General features: G+C 46.9%; 1 protein-coding gene across 1 annotated transcript in view; it reads left to right on the forward strand.

Annotated features, from left to right (window-relative positions):
• The window catches only part of SUSD5 (sushi domain containing 5), a 54,652-nt gene extending 39,279 nt beyond the window's left edge, over positions 1 to 15,373 (forward strand). Inside the window, exon 5 of the mRNA XM_086720339.1 lies at positions 11,845 to 15,373. Within this exon, the coding sequence (XP_086576465.1) occupies positions 11,845 to 13,136 (1,292 nt within the window). The 3' untranslated portion in view covers positions 13,137 to 15,373. The remainder of the gene's footprint in view (positions 1 to 11,844) is intronic.
• Positions 15,374 to 18,471: the final 3,098 nt, after the last annotated feature.

The following is an 18,471-nucleotide window of genomic DNA, read 5'->3' on the forward strand; positions in this document are numbered from 1 at the left end:
AGGAGTTCTCTATAGGATTCTAGATACCTGAACTTTGGAGGTATATTATATATGTTGCAAATGTCTTCTACTAGGTAAGTTGCCTTTTCACTTTCTTCATAGTATCTTTGATGAATAGAATTTTAATGTAGGGTATATTATTAATCCTTTCCTTTAAAAAAAAAAACTGTGGTGGAGGGACGCCTGGGTGGCTCAGTTAGTTAAGTGTCTGACTTTGGCTCAGGTTATGATCTCACAGTTTATGAGTTCAAGCCCCATGTCAGGCTCCATGTTGACACCTCAGAACCTGGAGGCTGCTTCAGATTCTGTGTCTCCCTCTCTCTCTGCCTCGGCCCTGCTTGTGCACTCTCTCTCTCTCTGTCTCTCTCTCTCTCTCTCAAAAATAAATAAATAAACATTTAAAAAAATAAAAAAAATAGAAAAATTATGGTGGGAAACACAGAACACAAAATTCACCATCTTAGCCATAAATATATTCACATTGTTGTCAAACAGATCTCCAGAACATTTTTCTCTTGCAAAACCAAAATTCTATACCCATTAAATAACAACTACCTTCTCCCACCTCCCCCCAGCCCCTGGCAATCACCATTCTACTTTCCGTTTCTGTGAATTTGACTACTCTAGGTACCTCATGTAAGTGGAATTGGATAGTATTTGTCTTTTTGTGACAGGCTTATTTCAATGTCCTCAAAGTTCATCTGTGTTTTAGCATGTGATAGTAATCTTTTCCTTTTTTCCTCAGTTTTTATATATTTTAAAAATCGGATTAAGGAAGGTTCCTTACATTCCTAAATCCTAGGGGTTTTTATCCTGTTGACTTCCGTCAGTTGCTTTCCTGAAACTCCTTTTTTCAAATAAATCAATCATGAATTCCTGGGATTAAACGTAACGTGGTGTAATGTGCTATACTTTTAATATAACGCCTACAGGGTTCCATTTGTCAACATTGTGTTTATGATTTTTGCATCTATGCTTAGTGAGAATGGTCTGCAATACTACTTTCTCGTCATGTCCTTGCCAGGTTTTGTTCCCAAGGTTACACCAGACGTATAAAATAAGTCGGGAAGTATTTCCTCTTTTTCTGTCCTCTGGAAGAGTTTGTGTAAGATTGGAATTATCCTTCTTTATAATATTTGATAGAATTCATTGACAAAGCCGGCTGTGCCAAGTTTTCTGTGTGTAGTGAGATTCAGCTGCATTAATAGTTAGTTAATGGCATATAAAATTTTTCTCCCTCTTCTTGTGGCACTTTTGGTGAGCTTCTTCCAGGATTTTGTCTATTTCATCAGGATTTTTTGTTTTGGGAGAGACTGGTTGGCTCAGTTGGAGGAACATGCAACTCTTGATCTTGGAGTCATGAGTTCGAGCCCCATGTTAGGTGTAGAGATTACAAGAAAGAAAGGGAGAAAGAAAGAGAAAGAAAGAAGGATAGAAAAAAGAGAGATGGAGGGAGGGAGGAGGAAGGAAGGAAGGAAGGAAGGAAGGAAGGAAGGAAGGAAGGAAGGATGGAAGGAAGGAAGGAAAAACTTTAAAAAGTTAAAATTTTTTAAAAAATATTTTTTTTATTTTGGGGGGCATAAATTTATCATAATCTTGTTACTGTCTTTTCTAATATCTGAAAGATTTCTGGTGATGCTTTTTTTTATTCCTGATATTAAAAATTTTTTTTTAATGTTTACTTATTTTTGAGAGAGAAAGGGAACGGGAGTGGGAGAGGGAGACACAGAATCCGAAGCGGGCTCCGGGCTCCGAGCGGTCCGCACAGAGCCTGACGTGGGGCTTGAACCCGTGAACCGAGAGATCGTGACCTGAGCCAAAATCGGACGCTCAACTGACTGAGCCACTCAGGTGCCCCTATTCCTGATGCTTGAATTTGTGTTCTTTCTAAGAGTTTCTTAAGTACTCTTGCTAGGGACTTCGATGTTTTGAGCTATCAATCAGTAGTTTTTTTTTTCCCAAGAACTAACTTTTGGCTACATTGACCCTTTATTGTATGTTTGGTTTTTATTTTATTAATTTCTGCTTCTTAAAAAATCTCCTTCCTTTATTTTCTTTGTGTTTAATTTACTCTTCCTTTCCTAGTCTTCTGAGATCAATGTGATTTTCAGCCTTTCTTCTTTTCTAAAATAGGTATTTAAAGCTATCACTTCTCCAGTTAGCCCAGTGTTTGCTGCTTCCTACAAGATTTGACATGTCATTTTTCATTATTCAGTTAGAATATTTTCTAATATCTATTGTAATTTATCCTTTGACCCATGATTTATTTGGAAATATTTTGCTTAATTTCCATACGTATGGGAATTTCCTAGTAATCTTTTGTCTAATTTCACTATGGCTAGAGAACATATATATGACTTAATCCCTTCAAGTCAGTTGACATTTCATTTATGATCAATTTTGTAAAAGTATTCTGTGTGTATCTGAAAAGAATGCGTATTCTACAGTTTTTTTTTAATTGTATCTTTAATTTTTTTTAATTTTTTTTTAATGTTTATTTATTTATTTTTTCAACATTTATTTATTTTTGGGACAGAGAGAGACAGAGCTTGAACGGGCGAGGGGCAGAGAGAGAGGGAGACACAGAATCGGAAACAGGCTCCAGGCTCTGAGCCATCAGCCCAGAGCCCGACGCAGGGCTCGAACTCACGGACCGCGAGATCGTGACCTGGCTGAAGTCGGATGCTTAACCGACTGCGCCACCCAGGCGCCCCAATGTTTATTTATTTTTGAGACAGAGAGAGACAGAGCATGAATGGGGGAGGGTCAGAACGAGAGGGAGACACAGAATCTGAAGCAGGCTCCAGGCTCTGGGCTGTCAGCACAGAGCCCGACGCGGGGCTCGAACTCACGGACCGCGAGATCATGACCTGAGCCGAAGTCGGACGCTTAACCGACTGAGCCACCCAGGCGCCCCTACAGTTTTTAGATATGATCTGTATATGTCAAATAGGCCAAATTTATTAGATAAGCATGTTTTTCAAATATGTATTCTTAGCTTTTTGTCTGATTACTCTAATTGTTACTGATAGAGATATTTAAAACCTCTCTCTATGATCATGGATTATGGATTTCTTTTTTTAGTTCACATATTTTTAAGTGCATTTATTTATTTTGAGAGAGAGAGAGAGAGTACTCGAGCAGGAGAGGGGCAGAGAGAGAGAGAGAGAGAGAATCCCAAGTGAGCTCTGCACTGTCAGTACAGAGCCTGGCACAGGGCTGGAACTTACGAACCGTGAGAACTGGCCCTGAGCCAAAATCAAGAGTCGGATGCTTAACCGACTAACCCGCCCAAGCTCACCTTGTTCACTTATTTCAGATTCATATACTTTGAGTTTCCGTTAAGTACACACAGATTTAAAAATTAATGTCTTCCTGGTAAATTGAAACATTTATCTTTACGAAATGAGCCTCCTTCTCTCTAGTATTGTTTTTTGGCTTAAAGTCTTCTTTGCCGGTTAGTCTTTCTATGTGTATTTTTTTTTCATTCTTTTTTTTTTTTTACTTTCAACTTTCCTGCACAGTTATATTTATTTTTAAAAATTTTTCCCGTAAAGTTATATTTAAAGTATGTCTCTTATAAGCATCAGACAACCAATTGGAGTATTAATCCGTTTACATTTAATCATCAATGATTTGGGTTTAAAATTACTGTCTCTATTTGTTTTCTCTGTGTTCTAGCTGTTTTTTTGTTCTTTATCCTCTGCTTTCCTGTGCTCTTTTGGAGGGATTAAGCATTTTAAAAATTATTATGTTCACTCCATCTATTACATTCTAACACATTCTCTCTTTTTTTTTTTTAATTTAATTTTTTAAGTAATCTCTACCCCCAGCGTGGGGCTTGAACTCACAACCCTGAGATCAGAGTTGCATGCTCTACAGAGTGAGCCAGCCAGGCGCTCCTCTAACACATTTACTCTTCTTTTGGTGGTTACTCACAAATCCTTGACTTATCAAAGGGTGATACCATTTCCTGAACAATTTAAATACCTTCAAATATTTTGACTCCAGTTACCTCCTCCCAATTTCTATGCGGTTGCCACACGTTTCAAATAATAATTGTGTGTGTGTGTGTGTGTGTGTGTGTGTGTGTGTGTGTGTACTCGTTTTATGCAGTCAGTATTCACTTAGATTCGTCCCCCACCTCATATTCACCTGCTTCAGTGTTCTTTCCTGCCTACATCATGGGGCTTTCAGTGCAGAGGCTTTCCGCGAGGATATTTTCACAAAGTAAGAAGTCCAGGTTGGCAGTTCTAACTTTCTTCTGACACTTTAAAGGTATTGCAGGGTTGGGGCACCTGGGTGGCTCAGTCGGTTAAGCGTGCGACTCTTGGTTTCCGCTCAGGTCGTGATCTCACGGTCCATGAGTTTGAGCCCCTCGTTGGGCTCTGCACTGGCAGCAAGGGTCTGCTTGGATTCTCTCTCTCTCCACCTCTCTCTCTGCCCCTCCCCTGCACATGCTTTCTCTCTCAAAATAAATAAATGAATAAAATTTTTTTGAGGTATCACAGTGTCTTCTGGCTTTCACTTTTTTTTTTTTTTTTTTTTGGAAAAGTCGCTCTCAGTCATATGGTTGCTTTTTTGAAGGTTATGTGTCTCCTTTCACTTGTGCTGTTAAATTATTTTGGCCTCGGTTTTTAGCAGTTTTTTTTTAATTTTTTTTAACGTTTTATTTATTTTTGAGACAGTGAGAGACAGAGCATGAACAGGGGAGGGTCACAGAGAGAGGGAGACACAGAATCTGAAACAGGCTCCAGCCAGGCTCTGAGCTGTCAGCACAGAGCCCGACGTGGGGCTCGAACTCACGGACCGCGAGATCATGACCTGAGCCGAAGTCGGCCGCCCAACGGCCGCCCAACCGACTGAGCCACCCAGGCGCCCCAAGTTTTTAGCAATTTTAATTGGTGTGCTTGCCCGTAATGGTCTATGCGTTTTTTCTGCCTGTGGTTTGCATTGACTCTTGAATACCTGTCTTCCTGTTATTTTTCCAAGCTTTGTAAAATTCTCAGGGTATTCTGTTCCTTGAAGTTTCTGTTTTTTCATTCTGTGTTACATTGGTCCTCAATTTGATTCCTGAAGTTTAAAATCACTCTTTTCGGGGCGCCTGGGTGGCGCAGTCGGTTAAGCGTCCGACTTCAGCCAGGTCACGATCTCGCGGTCCGTGAGTTCGAGCCCTGCGTCGGGCTCTGGGCTGATGGCTCAGAGCCTGGAGCCTGTTTCCGATTCTGTGTCTCCCTCTCTCTCTGCCCCTCCCCCATTCATGCTCTGTCTCTCTCTGTCCCAAAAATAAATAAAAAACGTTGAAAAAAAAATTAAAAAATAAATAAATAAATAAAATCACCCTTTTCATATAACATCCTGTTATCACCTCCCCTTGGAACTTTCGTTCAATTGCACCCACTTTCTTCTTCCTTTTTTTTTTTTTTTTTTAAAGCTTATTTATTTATTTTTGAGAGGGACAGAGACCGTGTGAGCAGGGGAGGGGCAGAGAGAGAGGGAGAGAGAAGGAATCCCAAGCAGGCTCCGTGCTGTCTGCACAGAGCCTGACTCGGGGCTCAAACTCACAAAACCGCTCCAATCATGACCGGAGCCAAAACCAAGAGCTTGACCGACGGAGCCACCCAGGTGCTCCTGTGCCCACTTTCTTCTTAAGTTCTGTAGTGTGAGGCTGTTGCTAGGAATTCGTTCTATTCTGTGAATTCTTTCTTCTAAGTTAGGTTTCTTGCCTTTTACGTGCATCTTCCTTTCATCTGAAGAGGGAATGGTAGCTAGAAGGGGGTGTAATTTTACTTTATCTGTTTGCTTTAAAGTATCTGGGCTCTGCTTTCTTTCCAGAAAGGTTACGTGTCCCATGTGAAGCTCTGCTTCACCTGCACAAGGCAGGCGCTGGCGTTTTGGATTCCAGAACCACCCGCCCTGCAGGTTACTGGTCTGTTTCCACCCACTTTGCTTCTGTCTGGGATTTGTTGGCTCCTCGGTACGGTTGTGAAGGGTGAGGGTGGCTTGGGAGTGGAATCATGCTCCCTTCTTGACTCTTCTCCAGAATTTTCCGTTTCTCCTCTGGTAACTGGTTTTTGAAGTTTGCTGCAGAATATAACGTCCCTTTCCGTGCATGGTGGTTGTTTGTAAGTACTTTTTCCTGGTGTTTCGTGTTTTTTCCTCATTAAAAAAAATTCATATTCAGCAAGCCTAGTTTGTGTGTGTGTGTGTGTGTGTGTGTGTGTGTGTGTGTCCTCATGTTGAAGGTGTAGGGTAGAGAAAATGCGTGATGTGGGTTCAGTTGAACCACTTGGATGTTGTAAAGTGTGGCATGTAGTCCACTCTAAGGATAAGGAAATGTTTGCTTATGCCCCGGCGACATATTTAGCCGTCTGGAGTGTGAGGGATGAGGTAGAAGGAAGAGAAGGTTGAACAGAGGGAGAGCCGTCAGAAGGGGCGAGGACAAACAAGCACCCCAGACTGCAGCTGAGGGCGACGGAATCGGGGTTGGGGGAGAAGAGAAGGGAGGAAGCCAGAGCACAGGTTACGGGGACTCGTCAAGGCCACAGATACTCTGAAGTTCTGGAAGGTTCTGAGTCTCCCTCACTCACACTTCTTTTTAGCTGTCGCCTATTTGGGCCGAGTTCAGTTTGCCCGAGGCCACATGAGTCTGGGCGTCCTCTGGGTTGTAGGGCGATGGCCGTCTGGACCACGAGAGAGACCCCTGTGCAGCTGCCCGCCCTCACGCTGGCCCCCGGCCAGCTTCCACTGTGACACCGCTCTGCAAACGTGGGTCCCGTTGGCCAACTTGCACCCAACGGTCAGTGAGCTCTGGTCGATGAGCTGAGAGAAAACACAGGGTCAGAATTTAACCAGCAACGACAGGAGTTCCACGGAAGGAAACAGGACCGCATGTGGGCTGTCTGCGGGTTGGCATCTCGGGGCTGCAGTGAGGCAACAAAGAAATGCTCCTTGGTAAAATAACGTGTGGTGAGAGGCCTTCCACTTAAGATTGCGCGTGAGGTAATAGTCTGCGGTTTCAAGTGGGGCAAAGCTTCTGGAGGAAAAATGGTCTTGGAGAGACCTGCTTCCTGCCTGTCCCCATCGTGAAAGGGGGCTGTGTTCTGAGAACACAGCCATATTTATCCTCAACGGCAGCACCTCTGGGGGACAACTGGCATATGGGTATTGTTTTGCAAACATGCTAATTCTGTCTGCAATGCCATAAAATACATCCTATTTTTTTTAATTTTTTTTTTCAACGTTTATTTATTTTTGGGACAGAGAGAGACAGAGCATGAATGGGGAAGGGGCAGAGAGAGAGGGAGACACAGAACCGGAAACAGGCTCCAGGCTCCGAGCCATCAGCCCAGAGCCTGACGCGGGGCTCGAACTCACGCGAGATCACGCAAGATATCGCGAGATCGTGACCTGGCTGAAGTCGGACGCTTAACCGACTGCACCACCCAGGCGCCCCCATCCTATTTTTTTTAAATAAAAAACAAGTTGGATACAGCCGATTTGAGGCCGAAATGACCTGTCGGATGTGTGAAATGCCAAGTTTCTTTGCGCGAGGACTAAATTTTGTGGAGAGGGGTTACCTCCCTGTGTCAACGTGAGTCTACCGGCAGCGGGGAGGGAGTTCTGTTAGGGTGCCCTTGTACATTATAGGGCGGGGGCACCAAGGAAAAGCTGGGAAGAGAAGAGATGTTCTCATGGGCCTGGCTGTGGGCTGATATGCTCACCTGCGTGTGAAAAGTGTGTGTGTGTGTGTGTGTGTGTGTGTGTGTGTGTGTGTGTGTGTGTGTGTTGCCCTCCCATGTCAGTATATTCAAGTAGTACTTGAATATACTGTCAGGATGTCAGTATATTCAAGTAGTACTCCAATGATGGCACCTTTCAGAGCTGATAGAAGAAACCATGGTTATGTGTAATGCATTCCTCGTAAATTGGAAATGAGCCCACAGTCCCCTTGGGTTTCAGCACTGTGTTCTTGAAACTAGATCTCCGCTCTGAGCAGTTACGAGGCAAAGATCAGGAGAATCTTGGGATCCGAGTAGATTTTCCTTCCTGTTTCTCCCAGTGCCATGGGTCCCCTCGTTCAAGAATACCCATAAGAATACCTCTAATGGGCGGGGCGCTGTTCTGCTCTGCTGACACAGTGCCTGGGACCCTGCCCTCGAGCAGCTCATGGCTAGTGTGTCAGTTTTTTCTGCATAATGAACCACCCCCCAAAACGTAACGGCTTAGTCAACACTCATTTACCTGGTGGTGATTTCCTGTGTAAACAGTTTGGGCTGGGCTTAGCTGGCTCGTTCTTCTGGTCTTGGCTGGGCTCACTCGGGGGGATGTGGCCAGCCCCCGGGGTTGACTGGCGTAGGATGGCCTCAGCTGGTGCCGGTCGCCTCTCCCCCACATGGCCTCTCATCCCTCAGTAGGCTCCCTGGGCTTGTTCACATGGCAGCTGGCAGGCTTCAGAGAGAGAGAGAGAGAAGGGAAGAGAAAGAGAGTGAGCATGCAAGGCTTTCACTGTTTTCTGTGGGTCAAAGCAAGTGACAGGCCAGTCCCAGTTCGAGAGCTGGAAAGAGAGTCACCGCTTCTGGAAGGAGGAGCTCCACAATCACGTTGCAAAAGGACTCGGGGCAGGAAAGAGCGATGTGGCCATTTTCGTGATCTCCCTCCCTCAGCCAGTCGGTGCACACACGTTCACACGATATAACTGCATTATCTTAGGGTCAAAGATTTAAGTCATGGGCTTCTTAAATGTCCAGCTGGTTTGGGTAGATTTTAGAGAAACGTTTTGTCACAGTAGCTTTTTCTCGTTTTGTTCTGTTTTTAAGGCAAAAATGGTACTTCAGTGCAAAACCTAGTGTTTATTTGGCAGGACGGATGAGAATTTGCGCATACAAAAGGTTTGCAACTCAACCCGGCAGGTCTCAAGACCATGGAATTCTGACACCAGCTGGGTGTCATATGATTTAATTCAGTGCTGACGTTAGCTACTCAGTAGTGAAGGGCTCAGTCCCGCAAGGCTGCCTCCACTTGAGACGCCAAGCCTAAGTCCTGGGCCTCTTGTACTTCTGACCAGCCGGCTGTAAATTGGGGATTCTCACAACTGTCTCCTCAAGCTCAGTAATTTGCTAGAAAGGCTCACAGAACTCAGGGAAGCACTTTACTTGCATTTACCGATTTATTATAAGAGGATATTATAAAGAATACAGATGAACAACCGGATGTAGAGGTATACAGGGCAAGGTCTGGGAGCTCCTGTCCCCGTGAAGTCAGGGGGAGCTACCCTCCCAGCACATTGGATACAGTCACCAACCTAGAAGCTCTTTGAACCCGGTAGTTCAGGGGTTTTATGGAGGGTTCATTACTTAGGCATCATTGATTCAATTATGGCCGTTAGTGATTAACTCCATCTTTTAGTCCCCTTCCCCCTCCTCAGAGGTCAGAGGCCGGGGCCGAGAGTGCCAACCCTCTAATCACTTGGTTGGTTCCTCTGGCAACCAGCCGCGTCCGGAAGCCATCTAAGGGTCACCTCATTAGCATAAATTCAGGTATGGCCAAGAGGAGTGTGTTATGAATAACAAAAAATGTTCCTCTCACTCCTATTGCTTGGAAATCCCAAGGCTTTTAGGAGCTCATGGTAGGAACTAAACATCTATGTCTTACTATATCCCAACGTCATAGGGAGCCATGAAGTATGACTTCCAGTAGGACTTGACTTTCAAAAACCATTGTGAGGGGCGCCTGGGTGGCGCAGTCGGTTAAGCGTCCGACTTCAGCCAGGTCACGATCTTGCGGTCCGTGAGTTCAAGCCCCGCGTCAGGCTCTGGGCTGATGGCTCAGAGCCTGGAGCCCGTTTCCGATTCTCTGTCTCCCTCTCTCTCTGACCCTCCCCCGTTCATGCTCTGTCTCTCCCTGTCCCAAAAATAAATAAACGTTGAAAAAAAAAAATTTTTAAAAAACAAAAACCATTGTGAATGGGGAAAGCCCCATGGGCTGCTCTCTTCTGAGGACACGGCTTCTTGGGCCTTCTTGACCTGCTGTCCCTACATTCTGCTCTCCTAACTGTGGGGCCCTTTGTTCATTCTTACTCAGCTCATTTAGAATATTTCACAGCATAATCTCAAGAAGTCTTACAAAGAGCAAGTCCGCGTTTTAAAAGATACATTTTTATGTAAACATAACATACATACAAATCCTAAGGGAACAGAACAATTAATTTTCAGAAAATAAAGAAACTAGCTATCACACAGGTCAAGAAGTGGGTTGCCCGTATCCGCAAAGCCCTGCTTGTCCCCAGACTCAGTAATTACTGCTTCTATCTACCAACCTGACTTTTAACACCATAGATTAGCTTTGCTTATTTTTGACCTTTATGCAAGTAGAATCACACAAAGTGTATTCTTTTGTGTCTGGCTTCTTTTGCGCAACATGCTGGCTGTGAGATTCATCTGTGTCCTTGTCAGAAGCAATGGCTTGTTCATTTCATTGATGTACAGATTTTCCTCGTACAGATACGCCGTGATTTACATCAGTTCTGCCGTGAATGGACATTTGGATTATTTCCAGGTTTTGGTTATTATGAGCATTCATGTGCATGTCTGTTGGGGCCCAAACACTAGATATCATCAGTTAACGCTAGATACTGTCCGTCTGCTTAATTTTAGCCATTCTGGTGCTATGTAATGGCATATTTTTATGGCTGTAATTAGCATTTCTCTGTTGCTAATGAGGTTGACCATCTTTACACATGCTTAATGACTACTTAGATAGATGTCTTTTTTGTGCTATACCAACTCAAGTATCTTGCCAACTTCTCTGTGGTTTGTCTGCCTACCTCGTATTGATTTGTAGGCGTTCTTTATCAATTCTGGACATGAATCTTTTGGAGATGATATGTGTTGCAAATATCTTCAAGTCTGTGGCTTTCTTTTTAACTGTCTTCATGGTAGCTTTTGATAAACAGAAGTCCCTAAAGTTAATATAACCCAATTATCTATCCTTGTGCCAATACCAGAGTCTTACAAAGTATTTCAGTTTAATAGTAAATCTTGAAACTTTGCACATTTCAAGGAATCTTCTTGGTTCTCTGCATTTCCAGAAATTTCAGCATCAGCTTGTCCGAGTCTGAGATTTTCATTAGGGTTGTATCAAATCTATGTCGCTCAATTTGGACAGAGTTGACAGCTTATCAGTTTTGAGCCTCCTGTTTCATGATCATGGTATATCCATTTATTCAGGTCTTCTTTAATGTTGCTCAGTGGTATTTTGTACCGTTCCTTGTACAAACCTCGCACATCTTTTGTTAGCCTTATTCCTAGGTGTTGGATTCTTTTTAATGCTATGGCAAATGGTGTCTTTAAAAATGTTTGTTTCGGGGCGCCTGGGTGGTGCAGTCGGTTAAGCGGCCGACTTCAGCCAGGTCACGATCTCGCAGTCCGGGAGTTCGAGCCCCGCGTCGGGCTCTGGGCTGATGGCTCAGAGCCTGGAGCCTGTTTCCGATTCTGTGTCTCCCTCTCTCTCTGCCCCTCCCCCGTTCATGCTCTGTCTCTCTCTGTCCCAAAAATAAAATAAATAAACGTTGAAAAAAAAAATTAAAAAAAAAAATGTTTGTACATTGCTGGTATATAGAAATACAATTGATACTTTCCACTGACTATGGACCCTGTGTCCTTGATAACCCATATGTTAATTGTAACAGTTTGCATGTAGATTCTTTGGGTTTGTCATCTGGGAAGGCTTAGCATCTGTGGAGGACAGTGTTATTCCATCTGTCCCTGTCCTCATACTTCCTAGTCCTTGGGTTCTACACCACCGGCTCCAGGACCTCATGGAGTTTTTCCTTCTCCTTTCCAGATGATGCTGAGGCACATATCGACTATGAAGATAACTTCCCTGATGACAGATCTGTGTCACTCAGAGAGCTCATGGAGGACTCCCGGACGGAGGCAGAGGAGGACAGAGGTCCAGGAGAGGCCTCTGAGGAGGCTCCACGGCAGGACCGTCTGGTCTCCGTTTCTGTGGGGAGAGACAACATAGCCCAGGATACGGCCTTTGTGCCAACTACAGGCTTGTCCGTCGTTGGGAGCAGCGTCCCCACAGACCTGCCAGGATCCCGACTGAGCCGCAAGTACTTGTTCTGGCTTCCCGCGGAGCCCTTCCACAAGCCTGAGAGGGAAAAGGGGACGGATGATGACACCAAAAAGCAGTTTCTGGCTAGAGAGAAGCATGGTAGCATCACACCGGCTCCGGGCGAACCTGACACCAAGATGGCCTATAGCAGCACAGATGGGCACTCAGGGACGTTTGTGGGCAGGACCGACGGCAAGACAGGGGACCCGATGGTGAGCAGCAGTGATGAGTCCTGGTTAGATGGCTACCCTGTGACCGACGGGGCTTGGAGGAAGACGGGGGCAGAAGAGGAGGACGGGGACAAGGGAGGTGGGTCAGTAGGGCCGGAAGAGAGGGTTCTAGTTGCTCCCAGCCAGCCCACTCCTGTCGAAGTTAAGAAGCCTGGAGGTGCCACGCTCACACCACGTGAGGACGTGACCCGCGGTTCAGTTCTTCTGTCTCAAACGCTAGATGTGGAAGCTTTGGCTCTCGGACCCATAAATGTGTCTGAAACGGAGAGTCCCAGCGAGGGAGACGGTGACTTGCCCGGGTACCAGTCAACTGTTCCTCGGAAGTTTGCCACAGAGAAGTCTCCCGTGGCCACCCTCCCCTATGAACTCACCAGCTCTGCCCCGGAGACGGTAACAACTGCTGCCCGGCAGATGCCGGATCCCAGTCCCTCGACTGTCATGGCAGCCACCCAGACTCCAGGGGAAACCATCGCTCCTGAGGTCCGGGACAGCTTCCCCTACCTGCTGTCCGAGGACTTCTTGGGACAGGAAAGCCCCGGCCCACGTGCGAGTGACGAGCTTCTGCCAACCGTAGAACCGTGTGTAGGGGATGGGTGTCCCGGCCTCGGCAGGGGCCCTGTCATCGCCACCATCGTCACCGTCCTGTGTCTGCTGCTGCTCCTGGCAGGCGTGGGGGCGGTGTGGGGCCACCGCAAGTGCCAGCACAAGAGCTCTGTGTACAAGCTGAACGTGGGCCAGAGGCAGGCTCAGCACTACCACCAGCAGATTGAGATGGAGAAGGTCTAGCCTCCTTCAGTGCGGGCTCCCCCGAAGCCACTTGGGAGGAAAATGAACCGTGCCATGTCTCGCCGATAAACACGGATGATTCACTAGGCCATGAAACAGGTGGGGCCGGGCTGATCCTTCTTGTGCTCAGGTCTTTGTTCTACAGCCAAGAAGTGTCTCTGGGGGCACCTGGTAGGACAAGAAGGCCTTGGTGGCATCATCACACACATCAACATCTCCCTAACCAACTGCCCCGGAATGTGCTGTGCTGATCCCAGACCTGTGCTCGGGCCCTGATTCCCATGTGAGGTCAAAAGTCATCTCCCACTCCATCATGCTATTGCCTTCTTTCCCTTTTTTAAGAGAAAAAAAAAAAAAAAATGACTCCACAACGTGAAATTTTTAGAAAAAGTGTGATAACCTGACATTTGAGAACAGTGTTATTTAGGAGATAGACATTTAATTGTTGGGGGTGGGATATAGAAAAATAATAGGCTACTTCCTTTTAACGTTGTGACATTGTGGGGGCAAACGAGCCAGGAACCGGGGCGTAGTCTAGAAGCTTTGAGGTTTCTTTTTAGCTGTTTGTTGAATTTGGAGAGAATTCAGGACTGCTGTTTCGTTGGGGGTGAGGGGAGTTGAAAAGTAATGAGACACGCCATCCACTTCTGTCCCCTCCATTCTGTAGGACAGACCATTGTTTTTTTGAAAACAAGGTCATCTTTGTACCGGTAAGCACGATTTCCTCTCGGATGCAGTGGCCTAGTTGTTCTTGACCAGTCTGCGCCTAAGAATACCATAGAGTTTTTTGTTGAACTAACAAAGCTCAGTTCTTGGTTTCCTCTCTTAGAATTCGCCATTTTTCCGGACTCCAGCAAGAGGGAATGACACGGGAGGAAAGTAATCTTTTAAGAGGGCCGAGGGCTTAGGATATCAAAGTAGAGGAATGCAGAGGAATTACAAAGGAATATGAAATTCCCCGTGCTGACGTCTTCTGTACTCTGTCGTGGCAGTTGGGAGCTCCATGGAAACAGCATGAGTCCGGGATGGACTCCTCCTGGCTACGGAGCACCCCATCTCATGGTATCTAGATCACCTTAGGACGGTTCGGCAGGTACCGTGTCCAACAGAGGCTCTCAGAGCGTGGTCCTCGGACAGGCAGTATCAGCTCCCAAGCAGAAACTCTGGGGGCGGGGCTCAGCTCGCTGTGTGTTAAGGAGCCCCCCAGCTGATCCTAAAGCACAGTCACGTTGGACAACCATTGCTTTAGACTATAAATTGTGAGCTTGAGCCAGCTGAAGGCCCAGAGGCCCAGAAGATGAGTAGTGCCCGTGGCTTGCCTTGCGCGGAAGCCGGGCATCACCACGCGCACCTGTGGCAGCATTTGAAGCCGCTGCTACGCCGTCGCCAATGGTCTCCGATATATTGGCCCAGAGACGAAACACATTATGCTTTTATAATATGAGTCACCTTCTTAGGAATAGTTTTCAGTGGTAAAAAAAAAAAAAAAAAAAAAAAAGTGACGAAGGCCTTACGTTGATTTTAAGACACGAATTGAGGGGTTTTACGTGCAATGAAATCCTGATCTCCTTTACAGTGGAAGGATTGGTGGTGGTGTTTTGCACACGCACGTGTGGAAAATTCGCACACCATGTTTTCCACCCCGCCACCTGTTTGCTTTGGAAAAATGCACCTGGGTGCATGCTTTGGAAAAATAAGTATCTATAGAGGCAGTGTGGCAAAGTCAAAGACCCTAGTCACCATCACTGGGTAAAGTGAAGGCCTGAAGGTACCAAATGGAACACCTACACGTCAGGTAGAATCTAGAATAGGACCGAAATACTTTCTGCATGTGTAGCCAAAGCAAAACACCACAGAATAAAAGCCAGAGACTGTGTGTATTTATAAATTAGATTTTCGTCTGATCTATTACAAGATAACGTTTCTATTTTTAACTATATAAAATAACCTCCATCTCAACATTGGGATCGTGTTATTCAACTATCATTATGTCATAACCCAAGAACACTGACTGAATATCAATCCAGAAATGGGGAATGTTAATATGAATGTATTAATAAATTTATTACAGATACATTAATACATGTAAATGTATTATTCTGTAGACGTGAACTACATGAAAACAAACCCAACGCATGAGTTTTTACGTTTTTAGTGACTTACTGTCATCTAAATTAATGTCATAGGATCTAAAAATGCATGTAGAAAGGGAATGATTAAAACATTGTGTACCTAAATTTTATGTCATGATTCGTGTTTGGGACTGGTAAACATTTAATGTTCATGAAAACTGAGGTGGGTGGTTTATTAACACAAAGCTTCTGGGATCTTTAAAATAAATACTTTCCCCAAACAGTTGCTAAATGTATTTTATATCTGAGTTACATCATGATGTTTTAAAAAAAAAACACAAAAGATTCTCTAGGGGCCTCTGAGTTCAGGAACCGACTCTTGATTTCAGCTCAGGTCATGATCTCACAGTTGGTGAGATTGAGCCCCATGTTGGGCTTTGTGTAGACAGTGAGGAACCTGCTTGGGATTCCAGAGGAATCCTAGAATTCTCTCTCTTTCTCTCTCTCGCTCTCTCTCCTCTCAAAAGAAACTTTTTTTAAGGAAAAAGATTAAAAAAAAATTTTTTTAATAAAAAAAACTTGGGGGGGGGTGCCTGGGGGGCTCAGTCAGTTAAGCATCTGACTCTTGATTTTGGTTCATGATCTCACAGTCCGTGGGTTCGAGCCCTGCATCAACCTAATAGCGCACAGCCTGCTTCGATCCACTGTCTCCTTCTCTCTGCGCCTCCCCTGCACTCGCTCTCTCGCTCTCTAAAAAAACCCAAACATTAAAAAAAAAAATCTTTGTTTTCAATGACTTTCCAAGTTCTAATTTCCTGTAAGTACGATGAGATGGCACACACCCCCCTGGCCGAGGGAGGGGAGGGGAGAAACAGTATTTCTCGTTTGGCCTGCTGCGTGTCCCCTTAAAGGAAGGTTGAAGCTGATCTTATTTGTATTTGTTGGCCAAATTGCTTGCTTGCTTCCTTCTTATCCTTGTCTTATAAAATGGGCATCATTATCTTACCCTGTCAGCTCAAGAGAGTCTCGAGCCAACTCATTCATTCAACAAGCCACCAAAGCCAGATATCTGGGGCGGGGGGGGGGGGGGGGGTGGAGGAGGCGTCTGGGGGCAGCCAGAGGGGCTGGGGGAGCCTGCCCCCGGGGAGAGGCGCCCTACTGTGGCACAAACCACAGCCAGTCCTGACTCTTTTCGGGGACAGTCGAGGCGATGCTGAACTCTCACGGTGTCGTCCCTCTCGGGGAGCCGCTATGAGGACGAGGACGGGGATGGGGTGGGGAACCGCCTTGCCCCTGACTGCGGGCACAGGAAGTCCTCTGCACAAAACCTTTGGCTGAGGCTTATTTGAGGCTCCTTTCCCTTTCTCCCCCGCCCTTGTATACAGCCTAAAGTCTCCACACTAGGTCATTCAAGCCTGGAGTCACCAGAAAAAAGAAGTCGCTGTTCGGGGCGATGGCAGATGATCAAGAGTGCAGACAGCTGTGATGAAGGGTTAGTTGTGGGTTTTCCTCGGGGCCTCGCTACAAACTGCGTCGCAGTCCCATGTGCAAACACTATTAAATGAGAATGTTTTCTCTGGCACCAACCCACCTTTCCCCCCCAGTTTCAGTATTGAATTAAAAAAAAAAAAAAAAAGACCCAAAACACCCAAACTAAAGTAGCTTAGGTTTACAGCTCACATTTAAAACTTAAAAACATTATTTCCATAAATGTTGGCAGAAACCGGCCTCCGTTGACTCCACCGGCAGTCGTAATAAAAAAAAAACCCTTTCCCACTGACAACCTAACAGATCATTTTCTGTTTGCCACGGAGTTGGGCTCAATAAAATGCTTGTGCTCTTAAAACTCCCTTGGTGAGAACTCCGAAAAGCAACATTTCCTGAGGCGGCCTTCGTGGCCAACGTACCTGATCCCAGGGGTGAGCCCAGCAGGCCTGTGGCAGCTGTTGGAAAGGCTCAAAACTCAGAGGCACCAACAACTTGGCATGTTGGTGTGTGAGAGGCTGCAATTAGGCGCTTTTAAACCCGAGTCCGCACAAGCCTCCCCTCGGCCCTCCACTGCTCGTGTGGAGTCTGAACGTTCACGGGGGCCTGGGTGGGTGGCCTCTAGACCGTTCCCGGCAGGGGCCCCCTCCCTGGGGTGGACCGGCCAGAGGAGACTCCCCAGAACAACCGCTGGGCCCTGCGCAGGTGGGTCAGAGGACAAGCAAGGCCTGGTCTGGAAACTCCCACAAACTTCCAGATGTGTTTGTTCTTTCAAAAGACAGGCCCAACTCACGCCGAACCCCTCAAGTCTCAATCCAGGAGTCTTCTAGGCTCTTCCAAGAAACGCTGTCAGGGAGGTGCTGGGTTGAGGTCGCTGAGTAGAGCGTGCCTACTGGGTTTCACGGTAGGTGTGGAGGAATCAGCCCACCTCCTCCTGGTTTTTTGTCTGTTTGCTTTAAGGTTGGTTTGGTTTCCTTTGAAATGAAAACGTGAGTTGCTCAGCCCCACCGCCTGCGATCCATCCATCCATCCGATCCGTCGGTGGAGCAACGTGCGGTGTGGACCAGACTGCTCCCCGGGCTTCTTCCTCAGGGGGCTTGCGAGGATGGGGGAGCACGGGGGCTTTTCGGTCCCCCCTATAAAGAGGGGCCAAGTTCAGGGAGCGAACGCGGACCCCTCCCACCGCCACCACTCAACCCTGTGCGCAACACCATCCTCCACCAAGAGCTCGCCCCTGCTCAGAGGGGCAGGACCAGATGGAAGCTGTGCAGGGCGCGCAGAGGTGAGGGGGATCCTACCGCCGGGCCCCGGCCTGTCCTGCGCCGCTGTCCTTGGCTGCTCTCGCCCGGCTGGGAGGGTCAGCTGCGGCCAGGCTCGCTGCGGAGTTCAACGGCCACCAGGTGTGCCCTCTCCGCCGGCCCAGGCCTCCTGGGGCGGGGCGTCCACTGCCTGGATCCCTGTCTGGAGTCCTGCCCCAGGACTGTCCTCTCCACCGGCTTCCACGGGAAGGAGGTCTGTCCGGTTGGGGTGGGGGGGCGGTGAGGCGAGGCGGAGGACCCGCGGAGGACCGGACTCGTGGCTGGGGGCCCTGGTGGGGGGCTGCTGGGGACCCGAGTGCCGCCAATCACCCTGACTCCTTGGCCCCACGGTCCCCGGGAGCGCAGGCTCTGTAGGCCAAGTCCGGCCAGAGAGAGCCGCCGCTCACGGTCTCGAGTGCCCTGGGAGGGGACCTCACGGGAGGGAGGACTCTGGTGCAGGTAAGAGCGCAAGTGCCCCCT

This window comes from Puma concolor, chromosome C2, assembly GCF_028749965.1.
Source record: "Puma concolor isolate L17-30 chromosome C2, mPumCon1.1.hap2, whole genome shotgun sequence".
NCBI classification, from domain to species: domain Eukaryota; kingdom Metazoa; phylum Chordata; class Mammalia; order Carnivora; family Felidae; genus Puma; species Puma concolor.